The 22,813-nt window shown below is 34.4% G+C and overlaps 1 protein-coding gene across 4 annotated transcripts in view; it reads right to left on the bottom strand.

The window, feature by feature from the left end:
* The window catches only part of LRRC9 (leucine rich repeat containing 9), a 184,250-nt gene that overhangs the window by 90,032 nt on the left and 71,405 nt on the right, over nucleotides 1-22,813 (bottom strand). For all 4 annotated transcript variants that reach the window (XM_031952674.1, XM_031952676.1, XM_031952675.1 and 1 more), the window contains 6 exons: nucleotides 22,547-22,666; nucleotides 16,353-16,544; nucleotides 9,375-9,500; nucleotides 7,945-8,079; nucleotides 4,388-4,565; nucleotides 1,961-2,181 (listed from right to left, as the gene is read on the bottom strand). In XM_031952674.1, coding sequence (XP_031808534.1) covers nucleotides 1,961-2,181; nucleotides 4,388-4,565; nucleotides 7,945-8,079; nucleotides 9,375-9,500; nucleotides 16,353-16,544; nucleotides 22,547-22,666 — 972 coding nt within the window. The remainder of the gene's footprint in view (nucleotides 1-1,960; nucleotides 2,182-4,387; nucleotides 4,566-7,944; nucleotides 8,080-9,374; nucleotides 9,501-16,352; nucleotides 16,545-22,546; nucleotides 22,667-22,813) is intronic.

Genomic DNA, 22,813 nt, shown 5'->3' with positions numbered 1-22,813 from the left:
AAACAAGATTGTACTTGTTCTCATGCTTGTTAGCATGACATTTTCAATCAAACTGTTGAACACCTTCAGTGAAGACAAACATGGCATCAAAGTAGCTACCACACTGATAGTAAGTCCTTCAACATGAAAAAACTACAAGCCAAAGCTAAAATGGAAGGAGTGTTAGTGAATGATTTTTTGCTTGCAAATGATTGTGCACTCAATGCAGCCTCTGAAAAGATGTAACAAAGGATGAATCTCCCCTGTTGTCATAGTAGCTGTCCATGATCAGCAGTCAGATTCTGTTTCTTCTTACTCTTCTTTATCCCATTTCTGGACTTTTAAAACTGAACTCTGTTCCTAGGACACGGGGGCATTATCCTAAGTTTCTTATGCTGAGGACCAGGGGCCTGGTCACTGGCTTTTCAGTCCAAGTTGCTCACTGCCCAGAGGTCACTTGGCCTAGTCTTGCCCTGGGGCTGGAGGCCTCAATACCTGGCCTGCTAAGCTGGACCGTGGGCTCTCATTTGTTGATCTGTGCTGTGACTAAGAGCCTCTTGCTGGCTTGCCCAGACACTGTCCTCCTTACTCAAGTGAGACAGACCTTTCCTGAAGTCCTTCTAAGTTATCTTAAGCTGGAAAATTGTTTCACTGCACCTCTGCATGAGTTCAGTAACTCCAGAATCCATTTAGGGCCTTGCTTTAATGATTCCGAGGCAAACCGGGGAAGCCTTGGTAACTTTCTGGCTTCTCTCTGCCATTCTGGCTCTACTCTCCCACCTCCCCAGGACCAGTATAGAGTAGGTTTGACAGGCAGAGACCAAGTCTTGGTAGGTAGTAATAGCACCAGCATGATGATATCACTAGAAAACATTTGTGGCTCTGCAGCATCAGAGGCATGCCTTGCCTTGCTACCTATATACTTTGTTTACCACTACTTTTTTTTCCCTATATGCGTGCCTGCTATTCCAGCTGATGCTGTGCACATCTCTGGGAGAATGCCCAGGTTTATGAGAGAAATATTTTATTGCTAATTTTCTTACAATGCCATTTCATTAAATTCCTTTGCTTTGAAATAACTGTTATCACCTGACCAATTATTACTGGCAAATATATTTGTGGGGTCTCATGAGTTATAGTTTTAGGGGATGCAGAACCAAAGTACCTTGAATCTGAGATAGCTGTTTACTTGGAAACCTAACCTATGAGTTGGGCATTATTTTTAGGAGCCATACAATGACTCTGGATGCTACCTAAGGAAAAACTGCTTGACAATTGGAGTTATATAAAATTAGAAGTGGTGTCTCAGGAGATAGCAAGTTACTTATTATTATAAATCTTCAACAAGAGACTGGATGACCATTTGTTGGGGAAGGCATAGAGGAGATTCCTTTTTGGTTTAGGTTGGGCTAGGTGACCTCTAACGTCACTTCTAACTCAAGAGATTCTTTAAAAGTGTAGTTCTGTGATTCAGCAATTCATGAATATTTGATATAGGTACTCTTTCCATCCATGCAGACTACAATTCTTTAACACCTCAGTAACTTTAACATATGGTAACAAATCTTTTGTGATGAACCTTTTTAAATTTAGTTAGGTTATCTTCAAACAATACATAATTTTAAAAAAAGACTGGCTAAGGTTTTCATGAATATCTAAGGGACTCTATTACTTCTTTTTCAATACCACTGAACAGACTGAAATACCATTCCAAAGTTCTTTCTAAACTATTTACATTTGTAAGACAGGGGTTTATGGCCCACCTTTTTTCTTTTATACCAACAGGGATTCTCACCATATTACATAGATCCTAGTCCTGAACAAAAGTTCTATTCTGATTTCTACCTGAGGCATTATATATATACACACACACATTTGTGTGTATTCTTATAATAATATTATGCCTACACATATATATACATAAAAGATAAATATGCATTATGAAATCATTATTGAAAACTTCTAAAACATTAAAATTTACCTTTAAATTGTAGATCTCCTGGTTGGTAGCAATAAAATTATTGTTTATGTATAATTCAATTATGGTGTAAGCTTTTTGTAAACCAACTAATGAAGTGATCTTATTATTTTCAAGAGAAAGGTAATGAAGATGAAGCATGTTTTCAAAGATGTGCTTTTCCAACCCAGTAAGGAGATTATTATTTATGCTCAAATGGGTTAGTCTGATCAGTTTTGAAATGCCTGGGAAAATAATCAAATATAAGAAAAAGTTTAGTACAAAAGAAAAAAAAATAGGCTTCAAAAGTAAATTTCTGGCTGCATCACTGGCATTCTTTGGCAGTTTTAGAGAATTTGAAAAACCCTGCAGCATTAATTTATCATCTCACTTTCTTCTATGGAAGAAGCAAAGATTGCGGATACATAAGCTTTTAGACCTATTATATTTTGATTTTTTTCCGTTGAACTATTCTTCCTTAAGTGATTGGAAAAGGAAATCTACCTAAGAAAATGTTGATTCATATTGAAATAGTGACTAATTTTTATTATGAATGCATAGAGTTCATATTATTACTAAAGACCTAAACTTACCTTCTGAAAATTTCCAAATAATTCAAAAGACTAGAGAACGCCAAAGGATGAAGAGCCATTACTAATACTTCATTAGTATTATTTAGTATTATTTGAATTAATGCCACCATGTTTACAACGAGTAATCTATTTGGAAGACTTATAAGAAAGATAAAGAATACCTTTGCTGTTTTGTATGTCTTTAAAAAAAAGATTGCAGAGAAAAGCAATATGGTTCTGAATTGAATAAAATAAAAAAACCCAAAGAACACAGTAGTCTAGAATAGAACTTCCAATAGGAAATATTGGATATTATGTTCATATATGCTTCTACAAAAAAAAGATGGAATATCTATGCCCAAATTCAGGTTAGCTGTGTAGCAAAAATATAGACTGTCTGGCAGCAGGCTTATCTATTTACCCTCACCTAGGATTAAGGACAAGAAGATAACTAAGAAGAGGAGGTAATAGAGTTCTCTATTCTCTTTATGTTTAGAAAGATACATGATAAACACTATACTATTTAGGAGTAGAAGACTAACCCGTTTTAAGTTATAAGACTATAATTAATATTAACAACAATCACAATTGATGTTTATATCTGAATACAAGGCCTAAACTATTTTCCATAAAACCTTAGTGTTCTGCATAAACTACATAGGATTCAGTGAAAACATCAATACAAAGACTATTTTATCCTGTAAAATATTAATATGAAACTATGTACATATCAAAATATGTGTACATGGCATATTATGGAAATAAGCTTAAATTTTAAAATTGTGCTTCAAAATTCACTTGTTCCTTTTTTTTTTTTTTATCCTAGAAATGTAAGAAGGGTGTGGAAGGGATGTGGGTGTTACACACTACCAAAGTCGCTTAGATTAACATTAAGTTCTCTCAAAATATTTCAAGCCACAAAGTATTATTTGATCAAATTAGCTTGGTTATTGTAATATAAAATTCTAATACTCATTTCTCTTTTTATGTAAATGTAATGGGGGAGGCCAGGAGAATATCTGATCACCTGGATGAGATTAAAGGGTATGAACTTTATCAGAAGAGTCATAGCTCTCAAAGGTAGATTACCCTCTTATGTAGAGGGCACTGTGAGCATTTCCTGGTTGGTTCTTCATGACAAGTTCTGCCTTCTTTGGTTGCTTGTTTTCAATTTTGGAATGACAACAGATTTAATACAGAAAAGTGCAGGAAGAGGCTGAAGGACATAGAAGAGGCCACCTTAGTTTGTTTGTTTGCTGCAGTGGAAACACTAGATTCAGAGCCAGAGCATCTGATTTCAAATGCTGGCTTTTTTTTGGACAAAGCACTTTACTACTCTGTACCTTAAGTTTCCTCAGCTGTAAAAACAAAATTTTGGACTAGATCTTTAAAGTTCCTCTGACCTCGATAGATTCCTGAGGGAGACACAATTATAGGGTCATGATTTGAAATCTGGAAAGGTTACCCTAGACCTTACCTAGTTCATTTTACAGATGAGGAGATTGAAGCTCAGAGTGGAAAGCCACTTTCGCACCCAATAGGGTCACAAAAGAAAGTGAATAACAGAGCTCGGATTCAAATCTAAGTTTTATTTATTTATTTATTTTTTCTCCCTTTTTTATTTTCATATTTAAAGCTCAGCTTCCATAGAATGTCAGCTTCTTTTTTTTTTAATTTAATTTAATTTAAAAAAATTTTTTTAAATAACTTTTTATTGACAGAACCCATGCCAGGGTAATTTTTTACAGCATTATCCCTTGCACTCACTTCTGTTCCACAAATCTAAGTTTTAAAAAAAAAACTTTCTAAGTATTATTTTTTACTCTTGATGTATTAAGCATTTATTCTGCTATAATTTCTCATTTCTGAAACCCATTACCTTCTAGCTTTGAGATGCAGTTTCCATCTAAAGTGAGCTCTTCCAAATTAACACAAGAGTCCAAACCTTCAATTTTTGTGAGATTATTATTGCTAAATGATGCCCATCGCAAATTCACTAATTTTTCCAAATTAGTGATTTCAAAGAGATTTTGTCCATCCAAGTTTAAGGCAGTTATCTGTAGAAAAATTTACTTAAAATGAATTTAGTAAATTCTTGAAAAAATAAAAATATTTTAAACAAAATTTTAAGGCAGACTAGTGATAATTAGATTCATGTTTCATATGTACATATAGATGTTAAAGGAATTTTACTACAAACTGAAAAGTAAAACTCTTAAAACATAATTCTTTTAAAAAAATAAGATAGGGTAGAGAACAGCTAATCCTGAAGGAGTATTTATTTAGTAGCAGTTTTGTCAAAATGTCCAACAAAAGTGCTTTTAAGGTTTATTAATCACTATACATAATTTTTGGGCCTATTGTCAAGTAACTTTCCTATTGTTATATAATTAGTGTCAAAGGTCCTGTCCTGATCTGTGCATTAGGCTAGAAATGAATGAATGGATGAATTGCTAAAGATATAAATAAAAGCAAAGGAGATAGTTCCTGCCCTCAACTGATTTCCTTATTCAATTGAAACAGTCAACACATAAAGGGAAACTAAAAATTATGTAGGGCTTACGCATGTAGCAGCACAATTTGGACTTGGCAATGTGTTCTGATTCTGGACAAGATAAGATAAAAGCTCACCTATCCAGGATTCAGGAGGAAGTGAGTTGTAGAGAATCACTCAGATGCAAGGATCAAGATTTGAAAATGCCCAAGTGATATGAATAGACTGGGAAAAGTGAACACAGGTCAAGCTAGATATAAGGAGACCCATGTACTGGGCATGGCTTTGTCACCATCTAGCTATAAGTTGGACAGAAATCAAGGGTAAAGACTGAGAATGTTACTTGAGTGTATCTTTATTTGCCTCATTAGATTACTCTTCTCTCTGGACATATTGACTTTCTTGATATTACTCAAATTTTGTTCAAGGTTCGTTTCTTAAGTCTGTGCTTTTGCATTCACTACAGTCATCAATTTTAATTTCTATAATCTCTTATTTATTTCAAAATTTAACACAGCCACTACCTTCTAAAAAAAGCTTTTCTTGATTCCTCTCAATTGCTAGTGCCCTCCTCCCCTCCCCTATTTCTTTCATTTTGAATTTATAGCAGTGGTGTGTGAAAGTATAATGATGTACTACAGCAGAGTAGAGCTCCCTTCCTTGGTCTTGACTTTTCCTCTCATCCTCTCCTTAGATCCCATCCCTGGAGAAGGCATTTCATTTTAAAACTGGATTGTGAGGGGAAAAAAAGATGAATGCCCTTTACTCCAAGCTCCCCAACTTCAACTTAGCTAAGTCATAAAAAAACAAGAAAAATGGATTTATAGTTAAAATATTCTGCTACCTATAATTATTTAAAAAACAAATCAATAATTGTTTCTTCATCTTTCAAGATGTTAACTGGCAAAATATTAAGCTGTAAATTCTGAACACTCCCCAATCACCCTTCTCTGCTGTATTTGAGCATATATTACATAGATCAGTAATGCAACAATTATCTATGCTTATCATATTTTAAAAAATAAAGTCAAGACAAAAATTAGCAAACTCTTAAGAAATAGTTAAGTATTGGGAAATAGTTACATACCTACTTGGGAAGAGGGAAGAAAAGAAAAAAAATAGAGGAAATGGAAGAATCATGTCATGGCCTTATGAATCTGCTAGGGGAGCTAGTAGTGAAGTTTTTTGGGCAATTTTTCACCCACCCTTATGTACCTCATGCCCCATTTAAGTGCCCATATGATTCCAATACTGTATCTTAAGACCACTTCCCTCCATAGCAACATGGCTTATACGGGAGGATCTCTCTTGTTCTTACTTCCACACACTGCTCTGATGCCAAAATGTTCTCTCATTTTAAAAATAATTATAATTGCTCACCCCCCTCAGGCTGGGAAGGTCAATCAATCTATGAGCCTCCTTCCATTAGTCCCTAGGTTAAGGTATATCCTCCAGATAATTAAGGAGAGAAATACTGAAGCGATTCCTTCTTGAATCTGCAGGCATCTTTAGTGTACTCATCTCCTTAGCAAAGTCAAGAGAGGGTTAGATGTTTATATTATACGTTTTATATATATACATATGTGATATGTATATTATATAGATGTGTATATGTATATGTTGTCTTCCCTAGTAAAAAGTAAGCTCTTTGAATTTATTTTTGTATCCTAGTGGTACACAGTAAGTGTTTAATAAATGCTGGGTTGGTTAATTGACTCATTTCCTTCTTTATACACATTTTCTAAAATTTTTTTAGCTCTCTAACATTTTGTTTGCCAATAGGTTACAAAATGGAGAAAGGGGAAATGATCATAAAAGCTTATAAATGTTAATTTTTCATTTTAAATAATATTTTACAGATTTTGTTAAGATTAAAATTTAACATGCAAGGGTTGTCTTATGATTACCAGCAAACCAGATTCTACTTTTTAATATTTGACTTTTGAAACATGTAGAGTTTGGTAGCTCTCTAGTTGCACAGTCCCCTTTAAGAGTAAGCAAGGAAAGATCTAGGACATAAAATGGGAAGCTTGTTTATTTAATATGCTTGCTGGTCTTTTAAGTTTCTAATTGGCAACAATCTTAAACCTGAATAAAGAGAAAACTCCAGGAAGGAATATGAAGATTATTTCAACTTTCTCACACTGCTGTGTAGACAATGTGATGTGTAGAAAAAAAGCTTGATGTATTTTGTTTATGCATCCTTTGGATAATATTTAATTTCATTCTTCTCCTCTCAGTCAAAATTGTCACAGTAATAAAAGTTTCATGATGAGCCCCAAATGACAAAATGTTCTGACTGACTACATAGCAATATAGATTGATATAAATACTGCAACTAAAAAAAATTATAAGTAAAATCAGAAATTCCCCTGATGTTCACCCCTTACTTTCTATTATAACTAGATGGCTTTATCTGCTTCTACCCAGTGGTTTTGGTCTGCTCAACATTCCAAATGGTTGCTGTCATTGGCAGGGAAATATATAGAAATATCCTGGTAACTTTCATACTGTTGATGACCTCTGGCTCTTACTCAAATTCCTTGTCTGAAATCTGATCCCATTACCTAACCCTCTTTCTTGTCTTAGGTTCTAATGAATATTTCACATACTATCTGCTGCTGACATTCTGTCTTATCTGCCTATTAATACCCTTGTTTAGATAACTGGTTCTGACCTTCAGTACAATACACATCCTTGTTTGAGACTATACTCTAATCCTAGATTCCCTGCTCTGTTTTGACCACTGGTTTCTAACAGAATATTTTATTTATCCTCTGTTTAGGCTTCCTTTGCCTTGAATTATGTTTCCTGGTCTAGAACATTGAACTGACATCCATGCCCTACCTTTTATCACACATATTGACAAAAATCAAATATAACAACCTGATGAGAAGCAAATTACCATAATAGCATCAAGCTTTACCTTAGACAAGCTTTACCTTAGAATACCAATTTCCACCAAAATGTGAAAATGGTTCTGCCTTAGTCATCTGTGTTAGAATTTTGGCAGAAGGCCAAATGCTAAGTATTCGTGGCCGAGCTTCATTAGTTCTGGAATGGTGTAAGAGGGCTACCTAAAAACAGACAAACAAAACAAAACAAAACAAAAAAATCATCACCAACAAAAACAAAAAACCAAATACTTGATGAATAAATTTAGGAAGGTTTTTTTTTACCCATGGTTTTGTTTCATATACATATTAACAACTAGCATTTATACAGGCTGTTAAGATTTTCAAATATGGTCTCATTTTATCATCATATTAACTCTAGCAGTTAGATGCAATTATCATTCCCATTTTATAGATGAGGAAAACTGAGTCAACATAGCTAGATCTTGATCTGAGACTGTTTTTTCTTGACTCCAGACTGTTCTATTCATTATGCCACAATAGCTTCTCAACAAAACAAAATAAGATTAAAATATAAATTTTTTTTGTTTTTATAGCAGTCTATATCCGATATTTTTATGCCTTTCTCTATTATTTAAACATGATTTTAGATTCTAGCTTTGTTTCTCCAAGTTATTTTTTCTATGTAGTAAAATTATTTCTTTTATGAATTTTGAACAAGTTTAAAATTATATATGGCTCTATCTATATACCATTGCCAATCCAGAAACACTTTGACAAAAGTGTAACATATGAAAAAGAAAAAGAAAGTTATTCTTGAACCTTAGAAAACTAAGATACTTCTGCAAGTAAACTATTTGTTTTGATTCTTCCTGGCCATGAAGTATAATTTAATGCAATGATGGAGAAGCAATTCACGAAATAGTATCCCAAGAACCTAAAAGTCTTAAAATACACATCTTTAAGCTAATCTTAACAAGGAAATAGTTTACTTGTTCAGAAGCTTTAAAAAGGAATTCAGTGACTGAGTACATAAACAGATCAGATATATGGAGGGATCTTCAGAAAAGTAGTGGACTTTGAACAACTCAGTAAATTCATTTCTAAAACTAACTGAGTCAAAGGAAGCAGTGTTAATAAGAAAAAAAATAAAACATTCAAGTAACATAATATCCTGGAAATTAGTTAGCTATACTTGTCATTCACATCAGCAGGATCATGGGCATGAATTTGGTATCTAACAGGGGTTCAGAATTAGTTATGCCAGCATAAAAACACATTAAAATGGGATCTGAGACACTTTTGACTTAGGCCTCAGTATCTCCATATAGCCCCAACATAACTATTATTTAGATAATGAAAATGATTAGCTGATGTGATCTAATGAGGGGGGGAGGGAAATAAAAGAAAAATTTCAAAACCTAACAATTTAAATGGTGAAAATATATTGTGTGTTTGTTGAGAATAACAATAGTATCTTGTGAATATTCAAGAAATATTAAACTGATGCATCGAACCTGAGTAATCTTTGTTCCAGCAATAAAATTTGTAGCTGCAATTTTTTCTTCTTCAGTAATCATGAGTCCATTTAAATGGGTAAGAGTCTTTAATCTGCCGATAACACTTGGTCTCAATGTGGCTGGCTTAGGAAAAATAGAAAAATAACTTAATTTTTAAAAATATTATAGATGATATTACACAGAAGAGTGGTTCATTCTTTTCCATATGATTAATACATTTAATATTAAGTACCATCTTAAAACTGCTTACATCTTAAATAATATTAGCATTTGTTGCTCTATTGCTGTGAGGTTTGCAAATGTTTTATATGTGTTATCTTGTTTGAGTCTCAAAACAACCTTGTGAAGGAGATATTATTGTTCCCCCCCCCCCCTTTTTGTTTTACAAAGATGAAGTAGCTGAGGCTTTCTTAGCCTTAGTTAAGTAACTTCCTCAAGGTCAATAGAAGCAGAATTTGAACACAGGTTTTCCTGAATTGAGATCCAATGCTCTAGCTATATACCATCTAGCTGCCATCAATAAATGTAGAAAAAAAGTATAAATAAGCCAGAAAAATATATGTTAAAGTTCAAATTTTTATTTTGGACTTTCAACATTCAACTTTGTAATGACTGAGTTCAGATTATTTTAGGCATCTGCTAATTAGGTACCTGCTAATTTCCAGACACTGTTTAATTGCTGTTAAATACTAGGGATACAAAGAAAAGCAAAAAACAGTCTCTTCTCTCCAGGAGTTCAAAACGCTATTATAATGAAGAAGAATGCATCATAGAGTATTAAAAATTTGTGGCACAAATTCTACAGGAAGTTTCTTTGGTGATTCCTTATAGTTATCTGAACTCCTGGGATTCACTCTTGTCAATGCATTTGAGAGTAGAGAAATGGTCTGACTGTATCATCCACAAAGTTACCTTTTACATTAGAAAAATATTCTTTTATTACATCTAGTAATAAGGGAAGACCAAAATGCTGAATCCAAGATGATGGAAGTAGATAATGTAATCTGATAAATAGGTAGTCGAAAGAAAAAATACCAAGAGGTAAATTGCTCTCAGGACTCTGGCAGGAATCAGACCGAAGGCAGTTGTATCATGATTATGAGAAGGGTAAGAGAGGATACAAACTGCTTTGGTAGCACTAGAAAGAACAGGCTCAGCAATTAACCACATAACCATTAAACAACAGAACTGTAGAACTGAGCATTTTGCTTCCAATGTTGATATTACACTTCTAAAGAAAAATCCTTTTTATTCCATGAGAGGAAGTATAAGTATCTAGAACTATGTCTGGATTTGATCCCAGGGACAGAATGAAATCATGAAATGCTCTCCCTCTCAAAGAACGTACATCCTCTCTAAAGTTCTCCCCAATACAGCTGTGTCATAGACTATATGGAAACTCAAGAACTCTAAATTAAAAATAAAGAGAGAGGGAGAAAGTGTTCAATATTGATATCTATATCTTCATCTGTATTTACTTTTCAATTGTTCAGCCATATCCAATTCTTTGTGACCCCATGGATACCAGGCTGTTCTATCCTAAATTATCTCCCAAAGTCTGTCCATGCTTTGAGTCTCAAAACAACCTTGTGAGGGAGGTACTATAGTCCATGTTTGTGGCTTCCAAGACACTTAACTATCTTATTCTCTACCATCCCCTTTTCTTTTTGTCTTCAATCTTTCCCAACATTAGGGTTTTTTCCAATGAATTTTGTTTTCTTATAATGTGGCTAATGCATTTAAGCTTCCACTTTAGTATTTTACTTTCCAATAAATAGCCTGAATTAATTTCTTTAAGTACTGACTGATTTGATTCCCTTGCTATCAACAAACTCTCAAAAGCCTTTGCTGGTACCACAATTCAAAAAGCATCAATTTTGCAGCTCTCATTTTTCATTATGGCCCAACCCTCACAGTCATACATCGTTACTGGAAAAAACATAGCTTTTACTATATGGATTTTTGTCAGCAAGGTGTTATCTCTGCTTGTTAACATGGCATCTGGGTTTCCCACAGTCTTCCATGGAGCAATGGTCTTTTAATTTTAGGGCTTCAGTCATGTTCTATAATAATCACTGAGTTCAAGAATATGAAATTTGATCGTACTTCCATTTCTTCTCCCTTTATCTTTCAGGAAATAATGGGGTCAGATGCCAAGAGTTTAGTTTTTGTGATATTAAGTTTCAAGTCAGTTTTTTTACTCTCCTCTTTCACTCTCATCAAGAGATTTCTTAATTCCTCTTCACTTTCTTCCATCAAAATGCTATCATCTACATATCTGAAATTGTTGATTTTTCTTTCAGTAACCTCAGTAATAGCTTTTGATTCATCTGGTTTGGCATTTTGCCTGATGAATTCTGCATATAAGTTAAATATACAGACTTGGTAAATTATTCCATGTTTGCTTCTGTTTTTTTTCTTGGTCTGTATTCTGGTTCCTCCTCTTCCTCTTCCTCCTCCTCCTCCTCCTCCTCTTCCACCTCCTCTTCATCCTCCTCCTTCTTCTTTTGCTGAAGCAATTGGGATTAAGTGACTTGCCCAGAGTCACACAGCCAGGAAGTGTTAAGTCTGAGACCAGATTTGAACTCGGGTTTTCCTGACTTCAGGGCTGGTGCTCTATCTACTGCACCACCTAGCTGCCTGTTACTTCCATTTCTTTGAGGACTTGTAATCAATACAATCAAAGATGTTAGTTCAGTTAGTGAAACAGAAGTCAGAGTTTTTCTGGAACTGCCTTGCTTTCTCTCTAATCCAGTGAATGATGGATTTCTACATCTACACACATTATATATATATATATATACACATATATATATGTCTAACTATATCTATGTACATCTACACTCATACCTATATCTATACTTACATTTATATATATTTCAACATCTCCATCTATCTTATATCTATATCTCCGTTTATACCAACACCTACATATATATCTGTATCTGCCAAGTCAAATGAAACAAGTACAATAGGAAGATGAGTAAAGACTGAGTCATTAATTCACAGCAAGACCCTATCAAAAAAAAAAAAAAAAAAAAAAGAGCAACAGCAACAAAGCACATTGTTTCAGCTGTTTATACACAAATACACAAATTATGCAAAGTGAGAAATCTTAAAGTAAGTAGATAAATTCAACCTCAAAATTGTCACTGACAAATGAAAAACATTTATTAAGTGCTTAATAATTGCTAAGTACTCAGGATGCAAATACAAGTGAGATGGTTCATTCTCTCAAGAAGTTCATGTTCTATTATTAGAAACAACACAAATAGGAAGGTTCATCTTATAGTTATATGTGAGGGCTGGAGAAGTGACAAAGTTTGATAGATCTTGGGAGCATAGCAGTTTAAGGAGATCTTTCCAGGATAGTGGGACAGATTAATAAAAAAGACAATAAATGATATTTATACTATAATTTCTCACATTTATTACAGCACAATGTATTGTTGTATAGAAGTATTACTCTAAATTAAGATTCATGCACTGAACCACACTGCTAAAGAAGGATGGCAAAAATAAAAATGTATTATCTTATTACTAAAAAAGCACACCAATGAATTATTTTGATCATATAAGACCACCACATTACTGGCATTGATAATTAATTGGAAAAAATAATGTGCATGGAAATTAAAGTGGGCAGCATTTGTATCTTAAATATCTGTACTGCTAAAACACTAATGGCATGAAGTAATTTTTTAAAAAGGTCACCAAACAATAGGCAAAGTGCCTGGCATCTAGCAGAACGCTAGGATGGGTATAGTTGGCAGGAGGATGGAGTGAGGCTCAGGTTTACCTCAGAGAGGGGTGAGGATAATGGCTTGGGAGCATGTTTTATATATATATATATATATATATATATATATATATATATATATATATATATATATATAGTACCTCTCAATTTTGGCTGTGTTCATAATCTGGGCTCTTTAGCCATCATCAGAGGGAGCAATCACTGTGGGAAAAAGGCCGATTTTCCTCACTACCACCAATATCAAGCACTAACTACCTGCCACAGATGGACATGTAAGTTCAAAAGCCCTGGGAATGGCAGCAACCCATTCCCCCTTCTGATCAGCAATCCTGCTTCTGGTTTAATTCTAAAAGCTATCAACTCAGAAAGCTGTCCTTTGGAGATACAGCCTGACAACTCTTTTTGTGGGTATGGTAGTCACATTAGCTACTGAAGACCCAGTAAAGAAAGTTTTTGTCATCTAATTCCTTGACACATTGACAACATTAGAAACGGAAAGATTTTATCAGTAGAAATGACATTGGAAAAAAAATACATTACCATTTGCTTTGCACATGCACCCTAAAGACCAAAGGGCTTTTACATCTAACTGATGGCAGTTGTGATGAATTTATGTGTTGTCTCCCGCATTAGAATGTGAGCTTCTTAAGAGCAGAGACTGTATCACTTTTTCATTTGTTTCCCCAGTGCTCTGCATATAGTAATCATTTAATAATTTTTCATTTATTAATTCATTCAAAGAAGAAATAAATGACACATCATGAGAGGGATCACAAACACACAGAGGCATAACATAGTAATTATGGAAGAGATAAATTACTCAGTTATCTTCTGGAACTCTTGTACAAAAGCAGATAAATTCCTAACTTGCCTTAATAATAGCTTCATTCTTCAAAAGTTAAAGGAAGCAATAAAATGAACTGATATGTAGAAGCTTATTCTAACTAGCAAAGATGAAGTTGTTGAAGTAGAAATAATGGAAATGTTTTAAGGAAATTGCTACTTTATCTACCATATGTAAGATTCACATATCTTTGTTTTGGGGATAGTGAATTCAAAGAGTTTAGAAAAATGACAGTATCCCAGGAACCAAAATTATACAAGGGCAAGTCATCTTATGAGAGATAGAAAGTTTTCAAGAATGAAATTCTAAACACTGAGAAATAATTCCAATGAAAGAAAAAGAGAAGAGCTGTCTAAAGAAACATATGGTAGATATAGAGGAAATTTACTAATTTACATAGAATAAAAAGTACAGAAAATGGAAGAAAAGAAGTCAACACAGTTCTATAACAATAGTGGCAGGGGGTGCTAAGGTGCAGCATGAGTTAAGGCTCTCATATAATGAATGCTAAAAATAACCAAAAGGACTTTATTAATTATATTGAGGTTAAAAGGAAGATCAAAGAAGGAATAAATGGGAGAATATGGAATAATGATAATAGATAATGTATATGCAATAATGATAACAGGCTGAATTCTTATGAAAATAGAACAAAAATGATTAGTAGGTAGTTGATACTCAAAGTTAGTAAGAACATGGTAATAAACACGTAGCTTCCATTAATGAGCTCAAGTAAGCAAAACTACTTCCAAGGATATTTAAAGAAACAGCAGATGAGACTGCTGAGCATCTCTCAGTTATATTTGAAAAATCATGACAAAAATTGTATAACCAGAGAAGGGCAAATATACTGATTTTCACAATTGGAAAAAAAGCAGACTTTTGTAACTCAGGACTATATGCTTGACTTTGATTCTGAAATTATAAAAGAGATAATTATGAGCAATTTGAAAGGTAAGTTAAGTGATGATTGCTAATTGTTAGTATGGCTTCATTAGAAATAAGTTATTCAGATAAACATTATTAAGTTTAGTCATAGGGTTAAGACTTCATAGATCAGGGAAATATGACAGTTACAATACGTCTTTATTTTAACCCAATGTTTGCCCAAATAAGTCATGCAATTTTCTATGTAAGAGAGAAATGTAGGCTAGATAAAAAGTACAAATAAGTGGATTTGAAATTAGTTAAATTAGGTATGAATAGACTGATATTATCCTTGAGGAAAATGTCATAGGAGTGCTTCAACTCTATCAGACCTTGGGATATGAGATTCAGCATCTGAAAAAATCTGTTTAGCTAACTCATTTGTCAAATCAGAGATGGAATTTTAAAGGGGTAAGAATAAAGTTCTCTATTTAGATTTTTTAAAATCAGATTTACAAAGGCAGCAACAATATGAGTGAAAATGATGAGGGTTTTAGTATGTAATACTATAAATCCACAGTATGATATGATGTCAAAAAAAAAAACTATATATGTCAACATTTGCAAACCAATATAAACATGTACCATATAAAAGAGCTATTAGTATTAAGCTTCATTCAGAAGGAATAATGATGAGAATGAGGAAAATTACTCTAGTCAAACTACTTCTGGATATTCTATATTCAGTCCTAAAAACTGTAGTCTAGGAAGGATTCTGAGAAACTAGATCTTAGCCCCATGCTTCTTTCCTTCCTTGCTAGAAAAGGGAGCCCAGATAGGGTTGTGAGAGAAATCAGAGATCATGATATATACAGATTGTTGAAGGAATTGGGATGATTAGCATGGGAAAGAAAAAAAAAATTAAGGGAAAATAGTTATTGTCTTCAATAATATTGTCAATAGTATTATTATATGGAAGAGGATTTAGAATTCAGAAAGCAAAATTAGATCAGCAGGTAGACACTGTAGAGAAGCAGATTTTTGGCTTGATAGAAGGAAGAATTTCCTAAAAATTAAAGTTGTCCAAAAGTAGATTTACTTCTTCAGGATGTATTATGTTCCCTATTACTAGAAGTCTTTAGGTAAACATTAGATTAGCACTCTTGTCAGAAGGTTGCAGAAGGCATTTGGAATTGTGAATGTATAGAAATTAAAAGATTATAAAATTTCAACAAAAATATTATCAACTGATTTGAGACTATAGTACTTTGTCAGAAAAAAATCTAAAGTCCATCCTAGCATAAACATTTGATTAATTTTACTATTAAAGTGAATTCATTTTGTCAAACACTTAATTGGTATCAAATATCATGAAAAGAAAAATAGCTTGTCAATATCTTACAAATATCACTAAATGGTAAGATTGCACTGAAACACAAATAATAATTACTTTGCTTAACATAAGTGAATAGACTATTTTAAAATAACTATATCTGATGCATACCTTCTGCCATGGATTATGTCGAATATCAAGATTAAGAAGATTTGAAGTATGTTTGCACAAAATATTAATTTCATCTCCAGTTTTTTTCAGCTGATTCCAGCTTAAGTCTAAGTACTTCAATTTCACTAGACCTCTAAATCCTTCAAGAGTTATCACATGATTATGGCTTGCATCCAAATACTCAAGATTATACTGGAAAAAAGTGCAATAATGATATTGTTATTACTGCTAAAATATAAGTATTTACATTAATATAGTTCTTTTTTTCCCCATACTCAAAGAGCCTTATAATGTTGGAATTCTCATCCTTATAATGGCACCTATAAATGAATTCCAAAGAACTTTCAGCATTTCATTATAAACATTTTATTACTAACCCTTATTCTACTCTTGTGAGATAGAGACACATTTTAATTCACTTTTTAAAGACAAGGCACATTTCTTCAAATCTGATTCATTTTCTGTTTTATTTTATGTTTATATTCATATGGCCTTGTAAAAACAAGTCTAATATTTTATAGAGGTAGAAACAGAAGCAGATAAGTTACACTTTATCCTTTAATTAACTTCTAAAAAACTACTACTGTGGCCTTTGGCAAATCACTGGGTAGAGCTTCCTCATCTGTTAAAAGGGAGGCAAAAATAGATGACTCCTAAGTTTCTTTCCAGATTGAAATCCTTTGATCTTATGGATATATGGATTCAGACCCAACTAGGAAGAGACTCTAGATACATTTCATTTATTGATGTTTCTGTTCAGCTGACAGAACTACTAGAAAAACACTTCTTTTAAAAATAGAAATACTGAAGTACCCTCAGGCAAGACAGATATGATTTTCTGCCATCTTGGAATCCTCCATAACTCCTCATTATCTCTCACCTCCCATCTCCAAACTTTTGCTGAAACCTCTCAATTTCATCTTTGCAAACTCTCTGCTCTGACAGTGGCACTGCTCTTGTGCGGGCCCTCATCACTTCATGCCTGTTGCTGGGTCAGTCTGCTCCCTGTCTCTTCCTGTAAGTTCTTGGCTAGCTCCCTGGAGGCCTCAGAATTAGCCAGAGTCAGGATAAGCAAAAGCGCTTGGTCTTTAGGGGGAGAAGTGAAGGGGATGGACAAAACTGCCACCGGCTCCTCACCAACCTCCCTTCTCCTCTTCCTCCTGCAAAGTGAGTCTGGCTTGTCTCACTCCACCCTGTAATCTCTTTTAGGATTTTCTGTATACACCAAAACATCGAGCCATCACAGAATAGTGGGAAGGGCCATTTTCCCAAGCATATGTTAATAAAGTTATTGTCCGATAACTAAGTAACCTTAAGTGCTCAGTTCAGGCACACCTTTTAAGAGTTTCAGCCCTTTACATCTTCCTATTCCAATCCATCTTCCATTCTGCCACTAACATGGTTTTCCTAAAGCACAAGTCTCAAGTCAGACATTCCCTTCTCAATAAGCTCCAGTAGTTCCCTTTCACCTCCAGGGTGGGGCCCAAAGCCCCACATACCCAGCAATTTAATGACAATGACCTGATTCTTTCACAAAAAATTCCACCTCTGGACTCCAAGCCTCTTCCTTGGCTCTCCTTCAGGCAGGAATTCCTCATCTTTACTTCCCGATTTCTCTAGCTTCCTTGTAATCACAGCTAAAATCCCAATTTCTATAAGGAGCCAGTTTCTTCCTTCTGAGGGTTGATAGTTTTTCCTGTATATAATTCCCTTATATATTTATTATATATATTAATATAACATTAATATATTATTATATATATTCCCTATATATAATTGTTTGTTATTTCTATTTGAATGTGAGTTTCTTGATAGCAGAGTTTGTGTTTTGCCTTTCTTTGTATTCCCAGCATGTAGCATAGTGCTTGGCACATAAAAGGTGTTAATATTATATAGTAAGTTTGGTATATTTTGCTCATTTTAGGATTTTAGGTTCTAATCAATCAAAAAAGTATTTATTAAGCATCTACTATAGTAGATGTCTCAAGAATAGTGCTAGGCATGATAATTCTAGAAATATGTATAGAAGAATTGCACATGTTTAACATATATTGGATTACTTGCCATCTAGGGGAGGGAATGGGGGAAGGGAGGGGGAAAATTTGGAACACAAGGTTTTGCAAGAGTGAATGTTGAAAACTATGTAATGTTTAGATAATAAAAAGCTTTTAAAAAAAGAATAGTTCTAGGTACTGAGGAAAGAATATACGTATATATACATACATACAAATAGATTGCATAAAAATAAAGTGAATAAATACAAATATATACAAAGAAATGAAAGTGAAAGTAGTTTTGGAGGAAGGCACTTGGCTCTTTTTTTTGCCATGTGGCTAGGAACATAGAGCATGCATTTTCTCTCTCTTCCTTGGAGCTTTTCTGGGAATCACTGCTGAGAATTTACAAAGTCACCTTTAGTACATGGAAGACTCAAGTTTAATTGGGCATGCAGTGATTTCAGGTCATCTGCCAAGTTTGATCTTTTGGATGTATTCCTCTCAATCAACCAGAGAGTGAAGAGTCCTGGATCTTTAGCAAGAATCCAGGGTTGTTGCAGTCTCCAATTTCTCTTGATCATCTATCATCACTGCCTGGGTCAAGAGCCTGGTGAAAATAGTTTTCTAGGATCTTTGATATAAGAATTGGTATACTTTGTAGGCCTTCAGTGATGTGTAAAGCTAATGAAAAGGTTAATTAGGTATGGACCCATGGATGGCTTCCTAAAGCAAGCCCTGTCCAGAAAGGAATCTTGTGAAAGCCTCATTCAATCTCATGCCAGCCCATCTCTTCATGAAAAAGCTTTTTGGGCATTCCATGGAAATCTGTCACACACATATTTCACAGTGTCTACAGTAGGACTGAATGCCCCATATTGCTTTCAGTTCTTCTAGATAACTCTGAGTATAGTAGTATGTAAGAGTAGGGATAAGCATGGGATTTATGAGGATGGAATCCATAGTTCCAAAAATATATATACTTAGTGAATATGCGCATGAAATTGTTGAAATAAATTTCATCAGTGGGTAATAAAGCTGTTCAATTGTACTGCTGATACTGGGATACCGAATTTGGGGTCTATGAACTTATTTTTAAAAATATTTTTGTGACTATTTCAATACTATTTTTTCTTCTGTAATTATATATATATATATATATATATATATATATATATATATATATATATGTATTTTTTGCTAATTGTCCATGACACAAAAAAGTTTGAAAACCCCTGTGTTAGAGGAAGACATAACATCTAAGGTATAGCTTTAAAATCTACTTAGGACATTCTACCTACTTGTCAAATAGGATATTTTGGGGGGTTTGTAGGTAGAGATAAAATGGCTTAGCTGTCTGAAAGGATCTAGTTTAATGAGATATCCTAGAAAAGAGGTGGGTAGGTCCAGTAGTTGAGGCAGCAAGGATGAATGGTGGGAGACTCAAACAAAGGAGTAAGGGAGAAAGCTCCCCATTTTCATGAATGCTGATCATCACAATGCAGCCCTAATCATAGGCTCAGGGAAGTTTGGCAACATGGTGCAAGGAAATCATTGATCACGATCCTTGGGGTGAAAAGAAAGACTGAAGGGTGATTAAGGCCTCAGTTGGTGGCAGGTTTTACCAGCCCAGATACTGGGTGACATTCTAATGAACCCACAAACACAAGAACTGTCAGGCTACCAGCTGGATGTTGGACATTCCACATCCCTCTGGGTTTCTTTGCTGTTCGCCTATGATGGGAATGAATTACCCTTTTGAGAAAGAGAAAAGAGAAGAGAGTGCTATTCATGATAGTACATCTTTAACCACAAACAATTTCTCTATAAGGCATTAGCCAAGTTCCTATGAACTATGTCATCTTGGCCAAAATAGATAATTCTGCTGCTACTTTTGATACTTAACATACTCTCTTCCTCTGAACTCTCCTCGTTCTTGAAAGGGCATCACTGTTCTTCTAGTCATCTGGTGTGTAACCTTGGTGTCGTCCTTGCCCTTTTACTCTTCTCCCTCCACAATCAGTTGCCAAGTCTTGTTAAGCCTGCCCACGGTTCTGTCCTTCATCCTCTTCACTGAATTTTCCCTTCTATCAGGATTTCATTATTATTTCTATGCAGATGACTCAAAGAGGTAATCCCCAACTCTTTTCTGAGCATCAGTCTTATAACACTTTTGAAACTAAATGATCTGAAAACATCTCAACCTCAAAAGATCCAAAACAGAACATGTCTTTATTCTTAGATCATCTCTTGTGAACAGTCCTTTTTCTGCCAAAGGATCACTGTCCTTCCACTGTCCTCATAATCTCAGCATCTTCCATGACTGCACATCAACATAGAATTTTCTCTCCTTAATACCTCTCCCTATCTACTGGCACAATCATGATCTTACTTCAGATCTTTATTTCCTCTCATCTAAATGATTACAATTGCTTTCTGTTTCCCCTGCTTCAAGTCACTTCCCTCCCAGTTCAAAGTGATTTTTTAAAGTGTAGATCTGACCGTATCACTCCCCTATTCAATCAATTCCAGTGGTACCAGATTTCCTGTAGGATACACTATAAACTCAGATTAGCTTTTAAAGACCTTTCCAATTTGGCCCATCTACCTTTCCAGCTGTAGAAGATGCTATCCTGCGTCCTGCACTGGATATCTACAACCTTCTCTCCACTCCTCATACCTGGCATGCCAACTCCCAGCTCTGCAGCTGGCTGTGCCACCCCCTCCCCGCCCAGGAACTGTACTGAACTTTTCACTGCTGCCTCACAGATGCTTTCTTCCTTTAAGATGCAGTTCAAGTATCGCATCAAGTATCAAATCACTGCTAATGCTCTGCTTCCCAGCTACAACATATTTATTTTATATTTAATCTGTATATCCTTACATATGTATGTTGTTTCTCTTGTTTTAATGTTAAGATCCTTGAAAAGAGGGATCTTTCCCCTTTTTGTACTGGTATCTCCAGCACATAGCACAGCACTAGGAACATGGTAGGTGCATAATGTTAGTTTATTGACTATGTGACAGCTCCCACAACTAGTTTGGTTCAGCCCTTCATTGTTTCTTGCTCGAATTACACAACAGTCTTCTAATTGGGCTCTTTTCCTTCAGCCTCTCTCCCCTCAAATTCATCCTACACAGAGTCATCAAAATGAAATTCTTAAGCAACACGCCAAGCCCCCAATCCCCATTTTTCAATAAACTTCAGTGTCTTTTTAGTATGTCTAAGATGAGGTCCAACCTCCTTCACTGAGCATTTAAAGGCCTCAGCAGTCTAGCTCCAAATTACTGCTCTAAACTAACTCAACCTTACTCCCCACTCATATAATCTATAGTTTAGCCAAACTGGACTTCTTGATGCTCCTTATACAAAACATTTAATCATCTGTCCCTGTGCATTGACCCAAAATGTCCTCCATGCTTGAATGCACATCCTCCTCACTCATTTCTACCTCTTCTTTGTACTTCAGTCCCTCGTGCCTATCACCATGCCTAGAACAGAGTTAAGTGCTAATAAATATTTGTTGATTGAATTCCTACTTTCTTTTATAGTTCTGCTCAAGCACCATGTGCTATATGAAATGCTTCATGATCTGCTCAGCGGCTAGTATCTTCCCTCAATTTCAAACCAATTCTATGATAAAGAATAAAAAAGTGAGAAATGACAAGTATGGCTAAAATAGAACAATACACCAAGAAATGCAAATGAACAATCTCCATTTACTTGCTTAAATCTCCTTACAGTCACTTGCAGATGGTATCTATGTTAATATGAAGGAAAAAGAAAACAATATTAAGGAATGTAAGCATTACCATGTGAAGTCTAGATAGAAAAGGTAATACAAAAAAGAGGAAAGGGAAAAGAGATGAAAACAACATTAACAGTCATGAAGAAGATAATGGATGGGGCATGACAAATAGGGAAGAAGAGAATGAAGAAACTGAAAGGATTTTGGAAGTCATGGAATCCAAGTCCCTCATTTTGAAGAAGATCATATAAAGGTTAAGAAGACTTGCCTGAGATTACACACTAAATGTTTGAGGTGGAATCTGATCTCAAGTATTCCTGGATCCAAGTTCAGTACTTTATTATTCAGTCAACTGGTTGTCAGAATCTCATTTACAAACATAATTTAGCTTTTACAAAGGCTTGGATTAATTTTGTTTAAAGAAAATAATAAGAGAAGAATGATTTCTTACCAAATAGTATACATCATCTAAGCATGTAAATTCATTAAAGCTGATGATGAGTTTTTGAATTCCTGTTAACTTGGAAAGATCCCTCAATTTATTCAAGCTGTTTCCATGTAGATTCAGACTCTAGAACAACAGCAAAAAGGAAATTAAATATTATAAGAAATTTTATTCTATTGGTAATTTTTCTATCATTTTAATAACCAATTATTAAATTAAGAGGTTTTTTCCCTTCTATTTCCTCATCGAGGAACCAGAACTAGCAGGTCATTC

The sequence above is a fragment of the Sarcophilus harrisii genome, chromosome 2 (assembly GCF_902635505.1).
Source record: "Sarcophilus harrisii chromosome 2, mSarHar1.11, whole genome shotgun sequence".
NCBI lineage: Eukaryota > Metazoa > Chordata > Mammalia > Dasyuromorphia > Dasyuridae > Sarcophilus > Sarcophilus harrisii.
The sequence above is the reverse complement of the archived record's forward strand: the minus strand, read 5'-3'. Positions and strand labels throughout refer to the sequence as shown.